The sequence below is a fragment of the Eublepharis macularius genome, chromosome 4 (genome assembly GCF_028583425.1).
Source record: "Eublepharis macularius isolate TG4126 chromosome 4, MPM_Emac_v1.0, whole genome shotgun sequence".
Taxonomy (NCBI): Eukaryota; Metazoa; Chordata; class Lepidosauria; order Squamata; family Eublepharidae; genus Eublepharis; species Eublepharis macularius.
In genome coordinates, this window is record NC_072793.1 from 148,066,724 (window position 1) to 148,090,386 (window position 23,663).

General features: G+C 41.7%; 1 protein-coding gene across 6 annotated transcripts in view; it reads left to right on the forward strand.

Moving 5' to 3' along the window:
* Nucleotides 1-23,663, forward strand: part of CADPS (calcium dependent secretion activator) — a 504,169-nt gene that overhangs the window by 409,422 nt on the left and 71,084 nt on the right. For 4 of the 6 annotated variants that reach the window (XM_054976243.1, XM_054976244.1, XM_054976245.1 and 1 more), the window contains 4 exons: nt 5,254-5,409; nt 6,658-6,805; nt 17,869-17,943; nt 20,478-20,561. In XM_054976243.1, the coding sequence (XP_054832218.1) occupies nt 5,254-5,409; nt 6,658-6,805; nt 17,869-17,943; nt 20,478-20,561 (463 nt within the window). Of the gene's footprint in view, nt 1-1,601; nt 1,749-5,253; nt 5,410-6,657; nt 6,806-17,868; nt 17,944-20,477; nt 20,562-23,663 lie in introns of all 6 variants that reach the window. The other 2 variants (XM_054976241.1, XM_054976242.1) reach the window with 2 other exon arrangements.

Genomic DNA, 23,663 nt, shown 5'->3' on the forward strand with positions numbered 1-23,663 from the left:
GCACAATCCAGAGAATGTTAAAAGACAGCAGATGCAGTACTTTGCACATTTACTTGGATGTAAGTCCTACTGGAATTAGCAGGATTTACTTCTGAGTAAATTGGCATAAGATTAGACTGCATGGCTTCAGTCCTATGTATATTTTCTTGTAGAATACAATCCATTGAATTCAGAGGGACTTACTATTCTGAGTAAATATGAGACACAGGATCAGACTAAATACATCAGACTCTAGAATTCTGATGTAGCCCAATGCCCTATTTTAAAATCTATCTCAAATTTCTGGAGGCCCAGTTATGCAAGAAAATTTAGCCATTCCTGTGAGTTTTAGCTGGAAATGCTTGTAGATCTAGAAACGCTTGTAGGTGTCTAATGGAACTAAACATGTAGCAGTATTTTGTTCTGGTTGTATTAAACTACAATCAGAACCACAAATCTGACAAAATCTTTTTGAGCAGAATTATTGGTATTTTTAGCAATTAACAATGAATAGTTTTCTGTTTTTGCAACTTCATGCCCTGGTACACATGCATGGAACACTTGTACATTAACTGGGATAGAAAGGACAAGTGCATGTCTGCCTGCTCTCTTGACATAAGTGAAAAACTTTGTGCAGGCAGAGAAACTTGCATGTACTCATTGCCTGCGCTCCATATTATGAGTATAGACGCTTGTTTCAGTCTTTGAAATACAAACCAAATATTATTATCTGAGTCCAAACAAAATAAATCATTTGTCCAGAGAAAGGATATTTAAGGTAGGGCTAAATCCTACCTTAAAAAAACCTTTCCAATATCCCTGATAGGTCTCTTAGTGTATTGCATCCTTTCAGTCAGCATTTGGGTAACTCAAGTAAGTAGGGCTGGAATCATCATATCCTGAGCCGGGGCAGCAGTTGGGGCACAGGGCTTTTGATGAAGCCCGCTGTGAGTGCCCCACCACCCACACTCCCGGCTGCACGTGCTGCCCAGTGCCTCTGGGGAAGGTGTATAATGGTACAAGTGGCAATATTACCAGCAGCCATAGCAGTGGCACTCCCAGCCTCACTCAAAATTCAGTGCCACTGGGGAAAGGGCATGCATGCAGTGTAAGCAGCTGAGAATGTGGGCAATGGAAGGGCAGGGGGCATGTGGGGGCAGGAAGGGAGATGTGAGTGGGAGCCTGATGGGGGGAAAGGGGGTCCCTGAGCACTCTTTTCCCAGGGTGCCCCAAAACCTGGAACTGGCCCTGAATTCAAGTGTGTTCTTTCCTGATAAGTGAGAAGCTAATTGATATTTGAATAGTTTTTTAAAAACACAGGTTATGCTCTTCTGTATGGATGTTTTTAATTTGCTACTTTGTAAATGTTTCTTCTTTCTTTGTTGTCCTCGCTCTGTTGTCTTTTTAAGCAACTTTTTTTTAATTGCAGACTGCCCCCATCCCTAATCCCACTCGTAAAGCCTTCCATACTCATGCTTCTCTCTGAAATGTTTTTGGTTGGGTCCTTAACTGTTGTCTTGCTGTGAACTTTGCAGATTTGTTTATGAATGCCACCGTGCTTCTGCTGCATCTGCATTGTCACCGTGATGGTATTTTTTTCTTTCTGTCTGTTTCTTCCACAGGAGTTTAACAAGTAATCTGCCCAATGTGAATCTACCAAATGTGAACCTCCCTAAAGTTCCAAATCTACCAGTAAACATCCCACTAGGCATCCCCCAAATGCCTACCTTTTCCACACCGTCATGGATGGCTGCTATATATGATGCTGAGTGTGTATTCAGTTCAATAGATCTCATTTAAATCAAAAGTGATCTTGGCATGGATATGTACTGCTTATTTCTCTGCATTAAATATATGAGTATATCCTTTAAAAAAAAATACCTAGATTGACATTTCTCTAATCAAGATAAAATTGACAAAAATCTTGAAGGTAGTTTGTTATACCTCAGCATAAAGGTATATATTTATACTTTTACTTCTGCCCCCTTGACACTTGAGTTCATATGCCCTTCCTAAAATGGATCTGTCCAGCATAGAGAAGTTGGTGCAATTCGAGGAGGGGAATTAATCTTAGCACATACTTTGAAACTTTTGGATAATTTTTCATAGATACATAATGATCTAAAAACCTCTTCCTGCTTTCCTGAATGATTTTTTAAAAAGAAACAAATCCTTGTTTTAAGGTTGTATCTGATAAAAATATATTGTTCTTCTTGTGTCCTGCTCCTAAGTTATCTAGAACTGCAGCTAAGATTGCCAGCTTTTAAACAGGCTACTGTAGTTGTCCCTTTAATATTAGTTTAACCTGCAGCAATTGTGGGTGATGTTATTTAGCTTCATGCCATGAAAAGTTTTAGTTGCCCAAGAAGTTGGGCAATACGTTGGCAGCCCTAGTAGTGTTTGATTGATCGATACTTTTCTTACATCACAAGAGTGATGTAATCGATCGATTAATACTTTTCTCCCCAATGGTGACCCAAAGCAACTTACATAAGTGTTCCCCCTTCATCCATTTTATTCTCACAGTATCAACCCTGCAAGGTGGATTAAGGAAAGAATGTGTGGCTGGCCCAAGATCTCCCAGTGAGCTTCCATGAAAAGAGTAGAGATTAGAACCTGGGTCTTTCAGATTGCACACTTGAAACAACCAGGGCTTTTTTTCAGGGGGAACGTGGGGGAACGGAGTTCCGGAACCTCTTGAAAATGGTCACATGGCTGGTGGCCCCATCCCCTGATCTCCAGACAGAGGGGAGTTGAGATTGACCTCCGCGCTGCTGGAGCGGCGCAGAGGGCAATCTAAACTCCCCTCTGTCTGGAGATCAGGGGGCGGGGCCACCGGCCATGTGACCATTTTCTCTGAGGGCAACTCACTGAGTTCCACCATCTCTTTCCCCAGAAAAAAAGCCCTGGATACAACTAATACAGTTCCTTCTGTGAATATTTACAGGATTTCAAGTTGTACATCTGTCTCTGTATGTGAAACGTACATCTCCTTTAGAAGTAAGCATTCCATTGTAAATAGGTCTTCAGACTTCAAAAATTGCATAAATTATTGCATTACTTTTTTGATCAATCATCCAGGAGCAGGAGTCTATATTTAAACTTCTAACTGTCAGTTATTTCCATTAAACTGGTATGATTTTGAAAACAAGATTAATGAACTGCTGGACAACAGAATTTTTATTAAAAGATTATAGTTCTTTTTCTGGAGAAAAAACACCCTGACGTTATTTCTATGAAATGAAACTCATATTCATGCTAAGCTAACTTGTTAAAGGCTAGACTAGGCAGTAAATGATAATTTAATTTTCTCTCTGTGCATGCTCTGTGACATTGATATTTAGGGGGGAGTTTGTTTTGTTTTGTTTTGTTTTGAAAAGATAAGAATCAAGGCCTCAAGCCTCAAGATGCTTACTTGTAAGTAAGTTTCATTGAAATACATGAATGGAACATACTTGTGAGGGCATGAATTTGGGCTACGGCTCAAAACATCACAAAAGGCAGTCATGTCTATTTTAAAAAAGGAAAAAAAGGAAGGTGCAAAAAAACTCTACAAGGCCGAACAGATCAAATTGACGCAATTCATAAGCAACTATGCTCATCAGGTTGAAAGCAAACATGTGCTGTTGTTCTCCACGTATAAAAACCCAGTGAGCTCTTCAAATAGGAAACATAAAAATAATCCAGAGACTAATTTTTGTTTGAAAATTCTGGAACCAGATGGGTGTCATGATGTTGTAATAATAAATTCCAGTTTCTGCATTCTTGGGTATCTAATTGCTTAAAACAAAAATACTTTCTGTTCCAAAAGCAGGGTTTAGCTTTCTTTTTTTAAAGGTGATTATTCGTAATGTAGTTTTAAATCAAAATAAACAGAAGTGATGTGAGTGAAATGGGTACATGCTAGTTCTTTGATTAATAAGCTATTAATGAAAATGCCTGATTCTCTATCTTTTCATTGACCCCAGCTTCCTTCTACCCATTAAGGACATGTTTCAGTGTTTACATACCCTTATATAGATCTGTCTATTTCCTACAACTGCATCAGTGCATTCTTTGAATAATTACTTTGGGGGACTCAGGATTCAAAGGACTGCTCTTGGCATGTTGGGATTATGGTTTTCACCTTGCAGTAGCCACGTGTGCATTTAGCGATATTTTCCCTTCTGTAGCATTAACTCAATGCAGCTGGCATCTGTCACAATAGAAATCCCTTTTCTCGTTCGTTTCTATAGACGATGTCAGCGTGACCTGATAATGCATGGTGTGTAAATATATCTTATAAATTACTGTGTTAGCATTAGTGGTATGCGAGGAGTGGGGTAAAAGTTTCCTTGGTCATAATCATTCGGGGTGGGGGGGATGGGAGACAAGGAGAAAGGTTAACAGATGCATAATTTCTCAGCACAAACCAAAGCATGTATTATATCTTCTAAGTAGAGGTACTAAGCATAATTTTAGCTGAAGAGAAGTCTAATAAGCAACAAGAGGGGATGTCTCCATCTGTACAGAAGATCTGGATAAGCAAACTTGCACTATCAAAGGAATCTGATTGCAAAAAAAAAATCTTACGGTGGCCTTGTCAAATATATTGATCTTTCAAAAACAATTCCAGACTCAAAAGACACGGGACAGTCAATGAACCTGAACCTTTTCGAGATATGTAAAAGGATGTCTCAGTGTTAATCAATCAATTGCCTTACCCTGATTTCTTTTCAGCAGTTCCAAAAGCGTGTCCTCGCTCACCACTTGTTAGCACTGTTTTGTTTCCCTTAGAAGTCTTGGACAGGGGGAGAAGGAAGAGAACAAATGTTTTCAAACATGTAATTGGGAAACATTAAATGCATGAATCTTAAATCTTAATAACCACATACGACTGCGTATGGTGGTTATTATCAGTCAGAGATTATCTGTCATATTGTAAAGCCTTAACTTCCATAACCACATACACCCCTGTGGTTATTGACTAAGGCTGTTTTGTTTTGTTTTTGTTTACCATATGCGCTGTTTCCAAATAAACGTCTGTACCTTCTTTTACTCGTCTTCCCTGTCTAACCTGGAAAGACTTGTAACACTAGATAGACTAGAACACTGTATGGTTAAAAAAATATATGGTAAAACCCTGATGATGGAGATTTATCCTGGCTTTGTTCTATGTCTCTAACCACTGTAAAGTCCCATTACATGTGCAAGAACAATCTCCACATCAGGTTTACAAAGCCAGGATATAGGTTGTAACTTTTGGTCGTTTTTATTTTCATTTTATCCTTCCAGCAATGGATCAGGAACATCAGAAGATCTGTTTTGGAAACTCGATGCCTTACAGACCTTCATCAGGGATTTACATTGGCCTGAGGAAGAATTTGGAAAACACCTAGAGCAACGCTTAAAACTTATGGCTAGTGATATGATTGAGTCCTGTGTGAAAAGGTAAGTCTGAAGGACTAAATATGAAGGATTCCCTCCACTAATAAGTGTCAATTTAATTCTAATTGTGATTATCATGGGTCATCTATCAGCTGTTCTTTTCTTTTGCTCCTCTCTAAATTAACCTTGTAGTTGGCTGACTCTAGACCACAGTCTAGATCAGTGCTTTTCAAACTGTGCTGTGTGGTATTCTGGAGTTCCTTGAAAGCTTAGGGTGAGTCTCACAATGAAATAATTTATTAGGGGTGGACAGGCTTCTCTTAAAAGTTTGCCCAAAGTCATAATTTTGATCAGTGTTTACTAAAACTGTCTTTCAAGGTGGAGCTAAACATTATTGAAAACACAGGTCTGCCATCAGAAACAACAAATGTAGCACAACTCATCACATATCATGGTATCATAAGGCTATGAATTTCCCCCACCTCCTTTCCACATTATTGACTGTTGCTTGTGGAAGCTCAAAATCTCGCAGGGCCTGCTTTGGTGGCAGCCCAGTGTCTCCATCTTGTCTTCTTCTGCCTTCAGTGGAAATTAAATTGCAACAAAATAATCTTTATGCTGAACCTGGCAATGTTTGTGTGTGTGATTACACACTCATTTTAAACTACCTGTTTTGCAGTAGAACCTGAGGAGGTGTTATATATTTATTCGTCAAAAGAAACAACTTATAGTAGCTTGTGTGACACTTGAGAAGAATTCAGGCAAACAAATCACACTATGAAAAAATAAAAATGCAATAATTCAGTATTACCTTAGAGACAAGCAATTAACAGGTTTATATAATTTGTGCTTAGCACTGAGCACCCAGATAGCGTTTTTAACATTCTGTGAGTTTTCTGTTTGGTTCCTGGTAAAATTCAGCTATAAATTGATTAATACTGGCCATATTATAGGTGTGCATTTTCATCACTTGACTTGATAACATGATCACACTGTTTAATAGATATGTGAATAAATATGTGAAATGGTTCCTCTTCTCTCCTACATACCATACGAATAAAAGCCTGAGAAGTATCTTTTAAATTAAAAGTTGTTTTCAAATTACATTAAAAGAGTCATTGTCAGGTTGGCCTCAAAGCAAGATTGATTGAATCCAGGTGATTTCTTTAATTAGGGCGTTGTGGAATTAATACCAGACTGCAGCGTAACACTGCACTAAAAGTTTCAGAACCTTTCATTGACTGAAGAATTGTTATCTGCAGTATGTTAATGATCAAATAAGTATGTTCTTTTTTCTGCTGCCTTTAACAGAACCAGGATTGCATTTGAAGTTAAACTGCAAAAAACAAGTCGGTCAACAGATTTCAGAGTCCCTCAGTCAATATGCACCATGTTTAATGTTATGGTTGATGCCAAAGCCCAGTCAACAAAACTTTGCAGTATGGAAATGGGCCAAGAGGTAAAACTGATTTTGTTTAATTGATTAAGGGGTAAGGGGAGCCACCATCTCATATTCTGCTGGTTTCAGAGACATCCTAATGGTTGTGGATTTAGTCTTCCATATATATAGGCTATGCAGATGACTATGCAGGTTCACTCCATCAAACAAACTTCTGTAATTAATACAGACACTCAGAACTCCAATCACTTAAAAGTGACTGTTGGCAAAAACTGTGGTATGCACAAGGTACCTCTAAAGTCTATTTATGCATGATAATATTTTATGTTGAGTCATTAACTCCACCTTGGAACAAGATGTGTATTTGCCCAAGAGATAGTTCTCCACATGCAGTCACTAGATTGCCAAAGGTCCTATGCAGATAATCACTAGGAAAAGAACCCCATCCAAGAAACAAAAGAACTTGAACAAAACTTTTAAGCCCCTCCCCCAAAAAACTTGTTCAAACCACTTGCTTCATAATATGAAATCCAGTTCTACCTGATTTGGCTTCTACAGAACTATGCTTGTAATACTTCCAGGTTCTTAATGACTCAAAGGTTCCAAACTGGTCCAGTTTTTATCATCTGCTGGTCTAATTTGTTTTATTTCTCAAGACATTGTTGCAGCTTGAAATTGTCCACATGTGATGTTGTGAAGCAGAAAGACATGCTGAATTGGACTAGATGGAATGCACCATTGTAATCTGCCTTTGCTCTGAAAGCTTTAAACAATGTTCAACATTTTTCATCTCAAGTTTTTTTTACAAGTCCAGTCCTGGATTCTCCTACCTTACTTCCAGTAGCTCTTCAACAAGGTCGCTCACTGCAGCTTCTCATGTTCTGAATCTATGTCAGAGGGGTTACCAATTTTTGTGTTAAAATATTTACCTCATTCTGATATTTACAAGGTCAGATCCAGAGCCCACTGAATTCAAGGAGAGAGTTTGCATTGATTGCAGCGATCAATGGATCTGGACCTTCAGTTTTCATTTTCTGTTTTGTTTGTTTGGTATTCCATTTATTCTTTCAGCTACTTCCTGTTATTTAGTGTGGGCCACAACTTTACTCTTATGAGCCCTAAAACTTTACTTTGACAAAGTCAAAGCACAGACATAAATGAACTCCCTTGATATTTCTTCATTTTGCCCCCTACTCCACCCTGGCCACATGAGCATATTTGCCTTATTTTTCCCTCATATATTTAGACTGTAATCCCAGGGATATTTACTTGGAAACAAATCCAGTTTAAAACAACAGGACTTACTTCCAACTTAAACATGGTAAAGACTGGTCTGGCAGTTTTGAAGATTTATTTCCTAGTGATATGAAAGGAGACATTTGGGAACATAAGAAACAATAAACTACATGTGCATGCAAAGCATTTTGAAAATGGATGCTCAGTCCAGTTTAGCTTCCTTACAATAGTCATTAAATTTATTTGTAGATAGAGAAATGGGAGTCTCTGTGCCGTATGGAAAATGTTTTCCAATGGTCAAGAAAGAAGAAACTAAAGACAGAACTAGACATTTGGCTGGAAACACATCCCCTGCCAATGCACAGAACTGTTTGTAAGGGTAAAGGGGTCAGAAGAGGGCTTAATATTTCCCCTACCCATTACTTTTGCTGTGTTACTGTTCCTCCCAAGCCACTTTTCCATACCCAAAGGGGAGGAGAATGGACAGAAGGAGGCGTTCCAGAGAAGAGGCAGGTGGAAGACACGCTAATCCTCTACCCCCTTGCAAATATCCCCTTCCCCGTGCTGTCACTTTCTGCTTCAGCATTAAATATGGAGGTGGGAGTTTTGTATCCTTTGTCAAATGTGTACTCCCAGCCTCCAGAATCCCACATACTGTATTGTCATAGCTCTCCAAGGAGTTTCTGACATATAAAATATGCAGATGATCCGAAGGAAGCATGTGGTCGCAGAATCTGATAAGCCAGCGAGGGGAAGAGAGAATATGGCTACCATAGACAAGGACATATGAGTTATGTTCTCACTACATCACATCCCCACACTTACTAATATCCTTGGAAGAACATCATAACAGCAAACAGCATGAAATCTAGCTCCCATCAAACAAACACAGGAGAGCATGGCAACTGTGCATGTTGCTAGAATTAACCACAGAAGGATCTGAAAATGTTTGCAGAAGTCAAGAATAGCATCATCTCCATTTGTGCAGCTTTTCACAGAGCCTTTTCAGAGTGCATTATAGTTAAGCTTATACAACCCAATTATTCATTAAAATTCCTACAAGTTATATTTTTTTAAAAAAATAAAATGGTACTTATAACCAGATGTGTTGATGAGACAACACAAGGACTGAAGACAATTCCATCTTTTTAATATCTCTTCTTCAACAGAAGAAAAAAATATGGGAGCTCTGCAGAAACAATATTTTATTGTGTTCTTTCCCAAGTTTTGTATAATCAAGCTGCAGCATGAATGAAAGATAAGGCAGTTCCAAGTTTATGGACAGGGAAAAGTTCAAAAGAATCATAGTAGTCTTTATTTAAGACTGGAGACAGGAGGGAGACAGTGGAATAAACTGACAGATGCAGCAGACCAGTCTATCAAATTCCCTTATCAATATGTTGCTGAAGAACAACATCAGGCCCTGGAGGTTTAAACTGGAGAAAATAGAAGGTGGTTGGTTCCTTGTAGTCACCTGACTGTTTCAGGAAGCTTCAGCCCAAAGTTTTTGCTACTTAGCTTAAAGTTCCTCTTCTGTACCTATTTCCCAGTAGCACAAAGTATAAACAGAAGCTCTCAGGTCTGTGCCTGACAATACAGCCTACCTGTAATTTCCCACAATAATTAGTAACATTCTGAGTTGTAATAAACGTTCTAGGCTTTATCCACATACTTCAGTTGGGAGTACATGCTGTCTAAAATTTGATTCTGTATATTTTTAATTTGCCATTTCTCAGTTGCATTGGATTCATTTCTCATCAGGTATATAGAAAAGCCAACCTCAGTTGTCCTTGCCACCCCCATTTTACTCAATTTGTCGCTCAAATTATTCTTGCAAATCCATGACCCATCATGGTTAACAACAAGCAGCAATTCAGTTGCACAAAGAATCAGCCTTAGCCTTACACAATCCACATATGCCTCTTCGAGGAGGTATTGACACTCTAGAGTAGAGAGCACATAACTATTACATGAAGTAGCAGTTTCTGTGGTATGATGTTTTTAACAAATAGCTGAATGAATAGACCTGTGAATCAGATGTAAATTATCAGTGCATACGTTACTGTTTAGGACTGCAGAGTTTTATATGCCCCTCCTTTTTCCATCTCTTTTGTTTTCTATTCATTTTAATGAATTCCTGCCTCACCCCAGTCACTCACGCCACCTCATTTTTCTTTGCTTTTCTCCTGTTTCTCTCAGAAATGAATGGCCACTAATTATAGAGTAATGGGTTGAGAAGGATCCTAGTATTTAAGCAATATTAATGCTAATTGAACCAACTTCTCCCTCTGGCCAACCGCAAACCAGCTCCAAAATGATACAGTGGTTAACAGTGAGGATAACAGTGCACTTCTGTCTTGCTACAACCCTTGCTGTTTTACCGTTCCCTAAACCATCTGAGCTCATGGCAGCTGAAACAAGGACATTTCCAGTGGGCCATATGAGCTCAACCCCTCACCTCTGGAGGCATATCTCAGTGTTTCAATTTCTTCTCCCCCAGTGCACATTAAGATCGCTAAAGTAACACAGTTGGGGAACACCTCTCCTTTTAATTCTTCACAAGGCTTAGCTGGACCTGTTCTATATATCATCCAAATGGCATGGTAGCATTCAATTGACTGCTGCTCCCACACAGCTGCAGGGGATGTACAGATCACACACACACATACCCCCAATTGACAGGAAAAGTTGAAGTCATTTAAACATGGAGCCTCCTAAACCAGCCCTATGGGCCAGAAACAGTTTTGTTTGAACGGTGACTTGATTTCCTCCTTTGCAGAACCCTCTTCTGATAACATTCTGTCCTGTAGAGGGGGGAAAGCCTGAGGCCTGTGCATTAAATTGTACCGGGGGTCCTGCATTTCAGCATTTTTTCTCCCATTCCTTTGGATACATAGATACAGGATTATTTAATATATTCTTGAAAAAGTATTCTGCCCATATTCTCCTGGTGTCCTTATATTCAAAGGCAGCTGTTCAGACATTTGGCTGACATAATTTACCACCTTAAATATTTATTTTTCCTCTGAATTTTTAATGTATCTACAGCCATAAATTTATGTATCAAACATTTCCTGGTTGGTCTGGTATGTTTTTATTTCTTCTTCCAAGGTCAGATGGTCCTAGAAGAAATGCAGCATACACACAATCTGTTAGCAATACCATGGCGAAACATGCCTAACACACACAAGTCAGATGAAAGCTGCTTCATAAAGGGAATATGGATGGACTTAATCCATCTACTAGTAAAAAGCGGCAAAATAAACTTTCCCAATGTTTTGCTGAATTAGAAGCTGCAGACCAGCTTGGGGGACATGGACACCTACCTTGGTTGCAGTGAAACTTCCTGACCCTTAATTCACACTGGTTAACAGACTAATATAAGTATCATACCAGTGTCCTTGCCCATCCCTGGAGGTCTTGTCCTCTGCTCCAGTAATTTCAGTGCTACAAAAAATAATCATGCAGGTAGGATCATAAGAGGATGAGCTACCAAAGTGTGAAGCCATAGATTAAAAGGCAACCATTATCAGCATCACTCAAACTAAGCAGAGCAGTTGGAATAACAGAAAACAGGGGCAGACAATGTGTTGCCTTGGGACTCATATGCTATGGCTCCACTTCTTAACACTTTCCTATGTCCACTACCACTGGGCATTGTGACTGTGACTACGGCATTGTGCAGTTGGCCACACAAGCATCACAGCCCTCTCATTCTTCCTGAACTTCTTGCTCCATATTTTATCTGGATAGTTGGAGCTGCTCTGTTTCTATGGAGGTGAGCATGTCTGTCTCTTTGCCTGACCACATTTTGATCCTGTTCCTTCTGTCAGGGTGGTGTACATGGCTCTCCTCTCCTCCATTGTATCCTCTTCCTCAACCTAGTCTGCATCACAGGGTTGTGAACAGCTGGCCCAATGTCACCCAGTGAGCATGATGGCTGACTGGTGGTTTGAACTGGAGGCTTTTAGTCCACCACTCTAACTCCTGCACAACACTGATTTTTGAGTGTATACATAATATCCCGCTTTAGGTTTGCAGCTCTGGAAGGATTATGCTGATAGAAGAAAGTATTCTCTCTGGATTTAAAAAGTCTCTCATGGATATTTAGGAAGAAAGATAGCTGCCCAAGGCTTCCTTTTGTTTTTCCCATTCTGAATTAAATATTATGAATCAGCTGGCGACCTTGTGACACAAGACTAGCTTGACATACACAATCCTGAAAGATCCAGAGCTGGCACCCAACTTCCCCGCTGGTCATAATTTCCTTCTTTGCCTGTGGCAGTTGCTGTTCCCCTGCAGCATGGTCTGCTGACTTCCTCACTATGAGGAGGAACTGCCATTTTGCAAGCTGTCCCTCAACCCATGTTAAAAAGGGTTGCTTATAGCATGCAAAATAAAATGGCACTTTCTGCTCAGGGCAAATGAGTCAAAGGACTCATTCACTGCTGCTAAAGGTCTCTATATGAGATCTTTCTGGGGGCACCCGGAAAGGCACTGAAAGGGCCTCCATTCCGACATCAGAGTTAAAGCAGGATCTTCTACATATTACCAACATCCACACCATACATCAACCTTCTGTTGATTAACTCACATCATCCAAACCATAGTATGGCACATCTGGAGAGCAAATAAGATGTGTAACATTCGAATCACCTACCAGAAAATGCATAGTGTAGTAAAACAGCTCCACAAGCAGAAGGGCATAAAGTTGACTTGCATCTTGTCATGGCTCCATGAGTTTTTTTACCTAGTTGAGTATAAGGAGTTGTGTGGTGTGGGAAAGAGATCCTGATCACTGACCCACAAAATACGCCTGGTCAGAGACTGGCCTGGAGTAAAACTCTGCTTCAGGAAATTTGAATGAATTTGCCCACCCCCTCTATTTGCCCCAGCACCCCCAAATACAGCACAAGACTAAAGACAAAGACAACTGAGTGTGGGTTCAACTAGTTTTGCTTATTAATTTAAATTCATTTATATGGCTGATCTATATCACTGCTTATTTAAATAAGCTGACCATTTTGAGGTCAGGCTGTGCTAGGTGACTGCTCAGGGCATCCACTCTGACTCCAAACTCGGCCAATGGTTATCGCTGGCCTTGTTTATCTCAGCCTATACAACCATTCTATGCCAAGAGGCGCTTCTTTCACCTCTTGTGATGGGCTGCCAGGCACCCACCAGGTTCAGGAGATGCAGCTCAGCACTTGGAGCACTCCTTCACAGTGCCACCGAGCCACTTGGCATGTGATGGTCTGTTCCAAACACACACCCCATCACCATGATGCCTCAGGGTGTTTGCCAATTAACTCTACCTATCCTGAGCAACCCACTCTTCCTGCCAATTAATTGTGACCTAACCAGTATTTCAGCCTGGCCTATTTGAATGACTCCCAACCCACAGGCAGCATGGAGCAGGCAAAAAAAATGGACTACAGCATTACCAATCAGATGAACATTCCCCCCCCCCCCCGCCCAATTCCTGCTTGGCCCTGTAATGGCAGCTAGCTAGTCCGATGCTATACCTTGGGCGGGAGGGTGCTTCAGTTGCCGTGGCAAAATGGGGAGAAGGCGTAAGCAAGCAAATAGCTTCCCGCTGCTGTCCCTTAATTGGTTGACACCCCTTAACCCCCACAAGTAATGTCTCATGTCCCATTTGCATTTATGTGGGCTGGGGCAAACTGAATCCATGGCATTAATGCCATGAATGTCCTATATCCTTGTATGCTCCGACGAAGAAAGAAGCAGGTTTGCAGAGCTACGTAATGTTTCTTTGGGTCAGCAGCCATAGTGACTGCTTTCTGCGAGGGCCCTTTCTGTCTCTAAAGAAACTTTCCTCCATACAATTCAAACAGCTCAAGTTTTGCTCATGTCAACAGAGCTTGCAATGGTGAAGCAGTTTTGAGGATGAGATTACAAGTCTGTTATCTTTATGGCTGCATTCTAGTGCCGCTGCTGCTGCTATTAGTTGCATAGTAAACAAGATTTGAATTGAGAAGATATTTGTCAATGCATTTCACATTGTATTATTTTGCACACACCTAGCCATCCTTTTAGTTAAATCTCATAATTTATCCAATGAAAATGAACAGCTAGCAATAGAAATGTCACCCTTCCTCACCTCTAACAAACAAAAATTCTTGATTAAAAGAAAATGATAATGTAGCAAATTAAGCATGTCTTTTGAACTTATATGCACAGCCAACACCTCCCTCCCCCCACAATCAGTCAAGAAAATCTTTTATTTTAAATTCCATTTGTTGCCACCATTTCCCATGGTCCACATTTTCAAAAGCATGTAAGCACTTTTGGACATGTCCAGCTTGCACGTTCACGATCTTTGGTGCTCAGCCCAAATAGGCTGGTAAGGGTCCCACACATTAGAGGTGGAGCGTGCCAGGTTCGGATATGTACAGCATGGTGCGCAAAACAAGTTTCACCTTGTGTGCTTTTCCAAATGAGGTCCAACTAACATAGTTCCACTGGTGTGCATGGTATGCATTGCATTGTTTGTCCTGTGCTTAGTGGATAGCAAGTGTACATATGTTAAAGAGTTACATTCTCCAGGACACGTCTGTTGCTTCATGTGTCTGGAGGGCTGTTCTGTTCAGCACATCCTTCATGCTGTGGCATGCTACCCCTCAGCAGCACTGCCTGCGTCCCACCATTCAGAGGAAATATCTGCAAAAGTGGCTGGGGCTGCTGGAGAAAGTGGGTGTCTGCACGTGAAATGAATGGGAAAGCAGGGAGGATATCTCTATGGCAATTTCAAAGGGGAAGGTAGGCAAGTGATAGCGCCCCTAATAGCAAGTGGGGGAGATCTCTGTTGGCTTTGCTTCCTTACCTGTGTTACCTGTATCGCCTTTATCCAAATCTCACTCTTTCTATGTGCAAAGTTAGATCTACCTGCATTGTTCAGCATACTTTACAGAATGGCTAGGGGGAAATTATTGAAGCTGAAATCTGTAGCCCCATTGCCCCTTGACAAGCCTTCTGTGAAGAAGGGAGATAGAGACAATCACTAGGTAGGATTTTGCAGTGCGGCTACTTTTTTCAGCATCCTCTTGCCTTGTCCTTTGTCCTTGTCAGTGTAAGTTGCAAGAACTCAGTCACATTTCTCTCCAGCACTTACGTTACTATTGCCAGCATGCGCACATATACCCTCTCCAGTGCTGACCTGCTCCTTCCAGGTTCTTCACATAGACATTTCACACTTGCTCACCTGTACATATAGGCACAGAATACATTAGTAGAGTCCTGAGCTGTTGGAATGGAGTATCTATGAATGCAGTATTACTGCATATAGAAAACAGCAATTTGAAATGCTCTTCTAGACAAAAAAATAAACTCCTTCCACGCTGGTGAAAGGTTCTAGTTCAGCCCTCTTCCTACTATGCTGTATTTTTATGCACAAGGTATTTTTTAAAACATAAATACCACCTGCCATCTGAAGTGGTACAGGCTATTCTTTCACCTCAGGACTCTCACATCACTCCTACCTCATTCTACTCCATGTATAGATCCTATCAAAGAACTAACATTTGCTTCTTGGAGAATTAGATGCATGGACACAAGCACAATTTTTTGCCTCTGTTAGTCTTCAACAGTGTTGGGAGATGCAACCAATGGTAGAAAGAATGCCTTACCTCCCACGTACAGTTGAATGCTCAGTCCTCCGTCATATCCCAAGTAAACTGGCTGATCTCCATCAGATTTGGGGGTGGGTCCTTAATCAAACAGATTCTAATGCATAAATAAAAGTATCACTAGAAGTAAGAGTGTAGCCCTATATTATAATCATCACCAAAAAATGTTCATTGCAAATTTTAACTGGAATATGACCAACTGTTAAGAGACAATTCTGTTCCGGCATATAGGAAGCTCATGTGTGGCGATGCTCATGTCTTAATTCTAGGAGCAAAGTCTCTTCCCAAATGTCAGCTACCTCCTGATTGGTTTGGCCAAAGGAATGACTGACTTTTAGCCATTCCCAACCTGATGAGCCTAACAAGGTTGCCTGAGCACGCTCTGCAATTTTAGGAGTTGCCTACATTGAAACTTAGAAAGCAGCTGCCATGCCACTGACATGTACTATATATTCTTTTTTTTCCAAAGTGCAACAAAGATGATATTTCTCTGTCTCACTAGAGATGTACTCTGTGTGTGTTTGTGTGTTCTGTGCAACAATCACATTCCAAACCCCTTTTTGAATTGTGTGATTAAATATCTCTATTAGCTATCTCAGGTATTTCAGTGAAAAGGGATTCGTTTCATTGTTTCATTTCTTGTTGCTTATTGTTTCTGTGCATGACGCTGCTTTTTCATGGCCCACATTTAGAAGGTCCCATTTTTATTTGAAAGTTTTGTTTTTTATTTATGGTTTACCTTCATATGTTCTTTTTCCTGTCTTCTGCACCTTCCTCTTTATTTCTGTCCCCAATCATCTGAAAGTTTGCTAAAGAGTGGGTAAGTGCGTCCTGCCTCTTTTTTTCTTTTCTTCCGAGTTCCTGTTGTAGTATGTGACTGTTCCATTGAAAGAAAGAAAAACACTGAGCAGCTCAAACTAGCTAGGAACTCTAGTCAACATTGGAGGACCAACGTCTCACACTTCTAATTGCCCCTCACACTCCTTGTTCCCCAAAGCATGATTTAGTATTTATAGCAGATTTGTCTCTTCTAATGTTTTTTTTTTCTTTTTGAACGTTAACATTTTAAAATAACATTAGCGCAAACAAGTGGAAATAAATACAGTGACTAAGATCAGCGCTTTCAATGTTTTATTTAATGTGGGGGAGGGAGAATGCGGAAAAACACCCATCATATTTTAAATATTTGTTCTGTTCTTTGGCAAAACAAAGGAATACACTGTAGACTTTGCTTAGTAATGGAAACTCTGTAATACGAAACATGTTTTGTTAAAGTTAGCGGAAATTGTTCATGTCTTAACCGTGATCATGCCCCTTCTCTTGGTGAATCGGTCAGAGCTCAACAGCTCAGAAAGGTTTGACCTGGTCAGTAACTGGGTGGGAGACATATGGGGAAAACTGGTGTCATGTAGGAAGTGATGCTGAATGTTCCGTAGGTGTCCTTCCATCCTCTGCAAAGCACTACCCCAGCATGGTATCAATCAAGGGGGCCTCAGTGTTGTACTTAACATTTTTTGCATGAGTCAGAGAACAACCATGTCCCAAGTCATTTTTACAATTGGTCATAAAGGCCCCAGTTTGCTCAGCCGCTTAACAAGCATATGGAGAAGCTCTTTGGATATTTAGGTCTCTTACTAATATTAGTTGTTGAAAGTGAAGTCTAAATAAAATCCCACTTGGGTTTCTGGAAGCATGTGACCTTTTATACCCAATGGCTTCACTTGTTACAAAACAACTCTATCGTATGTTCCAGCCAATCGTTGGCAGCTTTGCGGTGCACTCAGAGATGGCAGCCATGGTATTTCATGGCAGGGGCCACATTTCAGTCATTTCAGTGATCCTTAATGAATGTGAATGTCTTGAATGCAACACTTTGTATCAATCAGAACTAAAGAGCAGATGTAATGTGCTCTCTCAACACTAGTCCCTATTATCCAGCTGGATTTATAGCCGAAAGATTCTGGGGTTTTGTCCACTGCTGCATGCATTTGTCTCGCATTAACATTCACTCAGCCACATGCATGGAACTGAAGCTGGGATGTGGCCATGATTGATTCACAAAATCCTGCTGGAGGCTCCTCAGTCAAAAGCCTCATGTAAATGTTAATTCATTACTGCCCACTACACTAGAGCACGTGTTTATCATTTAATGTCACAATTGATAGTGGAAGAAGACTGATGAGTGAATTGCCATTGATTTATGCTAATAATATTTTGCTTCCATCTCCCCCTCCCTCTTAGCACCAGTATCATTCAAAAATAGATGAACTAATTGAAGAAACCGTCAAAGAAATGATAACACTCCTAGTAGCAAAGGTAACATTCAGCTTCAGGTGAAATGATTCACTGTTAATATCACTCCTTTTTTAAAGAGCTTTTCCATTAAAATATGGCACATTAAGAAGTTCAGATGGTTTGTTGTTTCTCACAGGAGAGATCATACATCACTCACTCTTGACAGTTTGAACACCTCATGATTATAATCTATGTGAGACTGGATAAAACAAATGTTTCAACCGAGAGCTTGGGTCAAATTTAGACCACAGAACTCCTATTGTTCTGAATATGATCAGGGCTTGTTCACTGTGGTCCTCTAATGCCAGCTTCCCAGGATAGTCCCAAGATAGCAAGCTCTCAGCTTTATAGTCTCTGAGTCCATATATTCTCTGTTAACGCCACACAGGTGCACCTATTCCCTTCATCTTGGCCAAGCCACATTTCTTCTCTCCCTTCCTCATTCATCCAGTCTCTTTCCTCTTCTAATGGCCATACAAACACCTTGAGTACTTAAGTCATCATATGGCATCCCACTTGGTAGCTTTCTGTGGTAGAGGTATTCATAAGCAACAATGGAACCCCACTTGTAGAATGCTCTCTCCTTGAGACTCAAGCTGCTGACTTCCTTCTGGCCTTCAGAAAAAAGGTGAGGAGTGCTTACATTTATCAGGCCTTAACTAATACGGTTTTTAAAAAATATTTTCTGCTGTTTTGCCTGTTTTGACATAATTGATTTGGAGTGTATTTTATTATTTAATACAATGTTATATTATTTTTATGATGATAAACTGCCTAATACAGAAATGGGTGGAATAGTGGGTTATAAATGTATCAAACACTGCTTCTCTTCCCTACTAGCTCTCCTTTATCTTCTGGTGATCCATCCTGGCCTGAAAAAAGTGGTGCTAACATGATGCAGTTGCTAAGCAACTATAGTAAAGAGTTCAGTAGCACCTATAGCAACTGTAGGTCATTCTTTATAACCACCTCCAAACATACCTCTGGATACATTTATAAAAGCCACCGCAACTTGGAGACAGGGGTTGTAGAGTCAGCCCCATCACTTCCGGGAAGTGACATAACTGTGCAGGCCCAGAAGCAGGCATGCACTTTGCAGTGGGTCAATTTGGGCCCCAAACAGCTCAATAGGGCCTATTTGGGGCCCAAATTGGCCAACTGTGAAGCGCAGGAGCACTTCTGGGGCAGCATGATAACATCACTTCCAGGAGTGACGTTGTTACACTGCCCTGGGAGCACACCCAGGAACCCTCCCCCCCCAACCAGGTGAACGGTGGCAGGGGCGGAGGGTGGGACAAGGGGCTCCCCCATCCCCACCAGAGGACCTGGGGTCCCTAATGCTTCCCCTTAAAAGTTCGCAGAAGAATTGGACCACTTCTCTAGTGCAGAAATAAAAAACAGACACTATTTCAGTTCGACTCACTCAAAGTGTGGAGTTAGAGAATCAAAGTAGTACTGGGCCAGAACCGACAAATAAGAAGATACAGTCCTCACTGGCCAAAAACACAGAAAGCCCGAGGTAAAGTTCACCAATAGGAAGAGGCCAGTCTCCTAAAAAGTCAAAGTTGTCGATCCCTATGCATTCTGCCAAAAATGTTCATTTGGGGTTACTTTTTGTTCCAGAGTCTTTTCAAAGAGATTAATTGGAATTAAACCAACCAACGGAATACTGTAAGGATCACCCAATGAATATAAGATCTGTAAGACAGAGTTGGTGCCTCAGAGGTGCCATTTGGAATTGCTTCAGTGGACCTACCAGCTGGTAGTTCTCTCCAGGAACAATTTTCTTCATGCACCTTATGTTTGGGAGTTGCATACTCATTAACTTCAGTAATGCACAGGCAGCACCCATTCAATTTGCTTTCAGCAGATAGGATGAGTAATATTCTTATCACCACAAATAAGTTCAACTTAGGGGTGTTTTTTTTTAAAAAAAATGCCTGACAAAATACAGCATGGTGGGATATAATTTTAAGGCCAAAACAGAAAACTGTCAAACTTCTTCAAAATGGAATTATGGATTTTTTTTTAGTTCTGAAAAGGTTGTAAAAATGCCTATCCTTTCAAAACCATTGCTTCCTGTTACAAATCATAGAAAATAACTGCTACTAGTAGTTAATGATTAATTTATACATAGCTTTATTAAAACTTTGTCAAAAAGGGGATCTGTATTTGTTTCTTTTAAAGAATTTTATTCCATGACATAGTGCTAATATTGTAGGGCAAATGATCAACTGAAAGTGTCAGATCCTTACTCTAGAGTAGCCAAAAAGTCCCCAAGCGTACACATGCACACCAAAAGCATTGGTAAGCCAGATGCACTTACACATGCTCTGTTGATCTGCAAAGGACTTCTTGCTAGCTATTATCTATACCAAACCTCATGGAGTTTCAGATACATACGAACAATGCTTTTCCTACAAGGTTACTGATACACTTATGAAACTATTTTAATGTGCAATAGCAGTCAAGATCAGAATTTGTGGGAGAGGTGCTTTTATTTTTTAGTCAGGTTTTGGATTTCTTTGTGATTGAAATCTCTCCTTTTTTCCCAGTTTGTCACCATTCTTGAAGGAGTCCTAGCCAAACTGTCCAGATACGATGAAGGGACATTGTTTTCTTCTTTCCTGTCATTTACTGTAAGTTGGCTTCTCCCCATTGCCCACAGTTTCCCTGCTTTTTGTATCTGAGTTTTTAATATCCTGCTTGCAAAGGAAAACAGTGTTACCATTTCTGCTCTCTCTATATCCAAATGCTCATAGCTAAAATAAATGGATCTCATTGACTGAATAATGTTTAGAAAAATCCTCAACTTCAATATTTTTGTTATTTTTTAAAAACCTACCTGTTAGCAATAAAACTACTAATACGGTATTTACAATCAAGAACAATGTAGAAAACGTTCCTATCCACACCTGGCACGTGAAGTAGTTGAATGGCCCACGAATGAAAGGGTCAGGCTGTACATGTAATCTGAGCTCAGGGAGGGCTTTGCAGGCAGGCAGTAAAGAACGATGCAGTGTGATTCTGTGGAATCCAGAGTCAAGATGGGCAGCCTCAGCATAAGACACTAACAGCAGCACATCACCGGCACAGCTAGTTAGTCCTATGTTCATTCTGCAGAGAGGAAATGAAACCATAACAGATCTCACATCAAGGTGCACAGAGCATAGCCATTGCACCAGAATCCCTAGCAACCTTGCCACAATCAGTCAGTCATGGTACAACCTGCCAACACCTCTGCCAGTCAGCACATGCTGATGTGCCTACACACCCCTGACTGTGGCATGACTAGTAAGAGCCCCCCAGATGAACACACACCGGGAAGTTCCACAGGAAGGTATATGAGTCCCCTACTGCAATTGTGTGTCTCTTTGCCAGATGCACACCAATTGTATTACCTATAGGCCTCCAGCTCATTTGTAAGAGGCAACTGCAATATAATGGCCAAGACCCTTTCCATACCAGGTTGTGGAGTGAGCGGGTTAAGGAGTATCTTTTACCAGACAAGAGGCATGAAGACACAGAGGCAGCAATCAATGAACACATAGTTAAATAGTCACAGAAAACAGTTCTGTCAGTACTTCCCTAGGCAAGAGTAGCCAGGCACAGCACAAGAAACAGCTGGTTTAAATCCTGACAACATGTATTATGGAGGGAACTCAAACCTCACCTTTTGGCCAGCAGTATGCTCAACGAAAGCAAACTAGAAGGGGGAGGCCAGAGCAGAAGCCATGCCACACAGAGACGTGCTGCAGTGGTCATTCCCCTGGGCACACAACTCTCAGGTACAGCCCAGGGCATTTTGACTCCCTCATCAGCCCTGGTGATGGGGCCAGCAGAATCAACAAGGTGAGATTCACCCTACGGAGTGCCACAGGGTTATATTCTCTCACCTGCACAATTCAGCCTTTATATGAGGGCACTGAATGAGATCTTCTGGAGCTTTGGGGTTGGGTGTCATCAATATGCAGATCACACCCAGCTCTGTATCTCAGTTTCCAAGCCTCCAGGTGCATCTGTTGTGGCTCTGAACCAGTGCTTTGAGGCCATGGTCAGGTGGCTAAAGTGGAACAAGAGGAAGCTGCATCCAGGCAAGACAAAGATGATTGCTAGTGCAGGGCGGTTGATGTTTTAGAGGGACTGGGTCTACTTGTTGTGGGTGCAGTGGAGTTGGCATTTGCAGAGCAGATTAAGAACTTGGGAGACCCCGCCTTGCTAGTTGAACAGTGGATTGGCAGACTGGCCAAGATTGCCTTCTCTCAGCTACCTCCTCAACTGATGTGCCCACACTGTTCTAGACTTTTGTAACCTCCCTATTGTAACGTACTCAGCATTGGTACTCTTTTGAATTCAACCCAGAAATTACAGCCAGCTCAGAATGGGGCAGCTCAATTATTGTCAGGTGCTAGCCAACAGGAATCTATCCACTACACTGGATGCCAGTTAGATCTGAGTCCAAATTCAAGGTGCTGGTCATGATCTTTAAAGCCCTTCATAGCTTTACCCCCACCCCCACCCCCCATTTTACCAGCAAGTTGTAGCCAACTTACGTTGCCTGTCCAGGATTGGAGGACCCTCCACCCCTGGACTTACCTGATCCCCCGCAGGACACTCTGGTGACAGCTACGCAGCAGACCACAAGGCCGCAGCCAGGCCCAGAACTGGAGAGAAAGCACCGGCAAAGAGAGAGGAACTGGACAAGCCGGATGAAGCTGGCACCAACAGCTCCACTCTCCAGGGCATTGCCTCCAACAAGGCTGCAATGTCAGCAGCACGCAAGCCTGACGGCCCCTCGCTCATGGATGAAAGGCGGGACAGGCAGGATAAGCCTCTGGAAGCAGCAGTACTTTGAGACATGAAGGCAAGGTGGCCATGGAACAAGTAGGCACAGCAGCCACGCAACCCAGACTTCAGGGTGTGGAAAGAGCCAGGCAGGCTTACTCTGCAGTCAGGCCTTAAACATCCACAGAGAGGTATGGGGCCAGGGAGAGTCCCCCAAAGCAAGGGATAGGAACTTGGTCCTGAATCAGCCCAGTGGGAAGTGATTCACCATCACCCCAGAAGTGGGTGGAGCCTAAGGGCAGGTCCTACCCATTTTGGCCCTTTACAAGGGGAGCAGGCACAGGCAGCTGGGGAGGAGAGTGAAAGCAGTCCTAGTGCCACTGGACTAGAGCAAACCAGGCTGCAACATGGAGGGGAGAGAGTATGAGGGTGCTGTAAACCCCTCTTCCCCCTTTTGACGTTTACCCAGCAACATACCCAGAGGAAGGGGAAACCCTGGAGAGCGATCCTCTCCAGGCTCTGACCCCATCTCATTCAACTTGCTCATCTCATCCAACTTGCACCAGCCAAGCTTCAAATCATTCGAGCAGATTCAGGACAACCAACCCAGCCAGCCGCAGAAGACATGAACCTGACCCAGTTTGGGCAGCGGCTGAGAGAGGGGCAGGAGAAGCTGCTGAGGGATGTGGTGACACAGCAGTAGGAGGCACAAGCATCACTCATTCATGATTTCTGCTGGGCCTAGAAAGCATCCTGCTGCACCCCAAGGCCCCTCTGTTCATCTTCTGTTCATGGCTGGGGCCAGATGAAGATTACAAGGCCTAGCTTGAAATATCTGAAAGAGTGGCAGAAATGGCGCAACGGCCCAAGGTGCCATGGCCTTATGTCCTGGGCCTGTACTTCACCAGCGGGGCTCAAGCTGCACTGAGGGCTTTGCCTAGGGACAAGCCACAGAT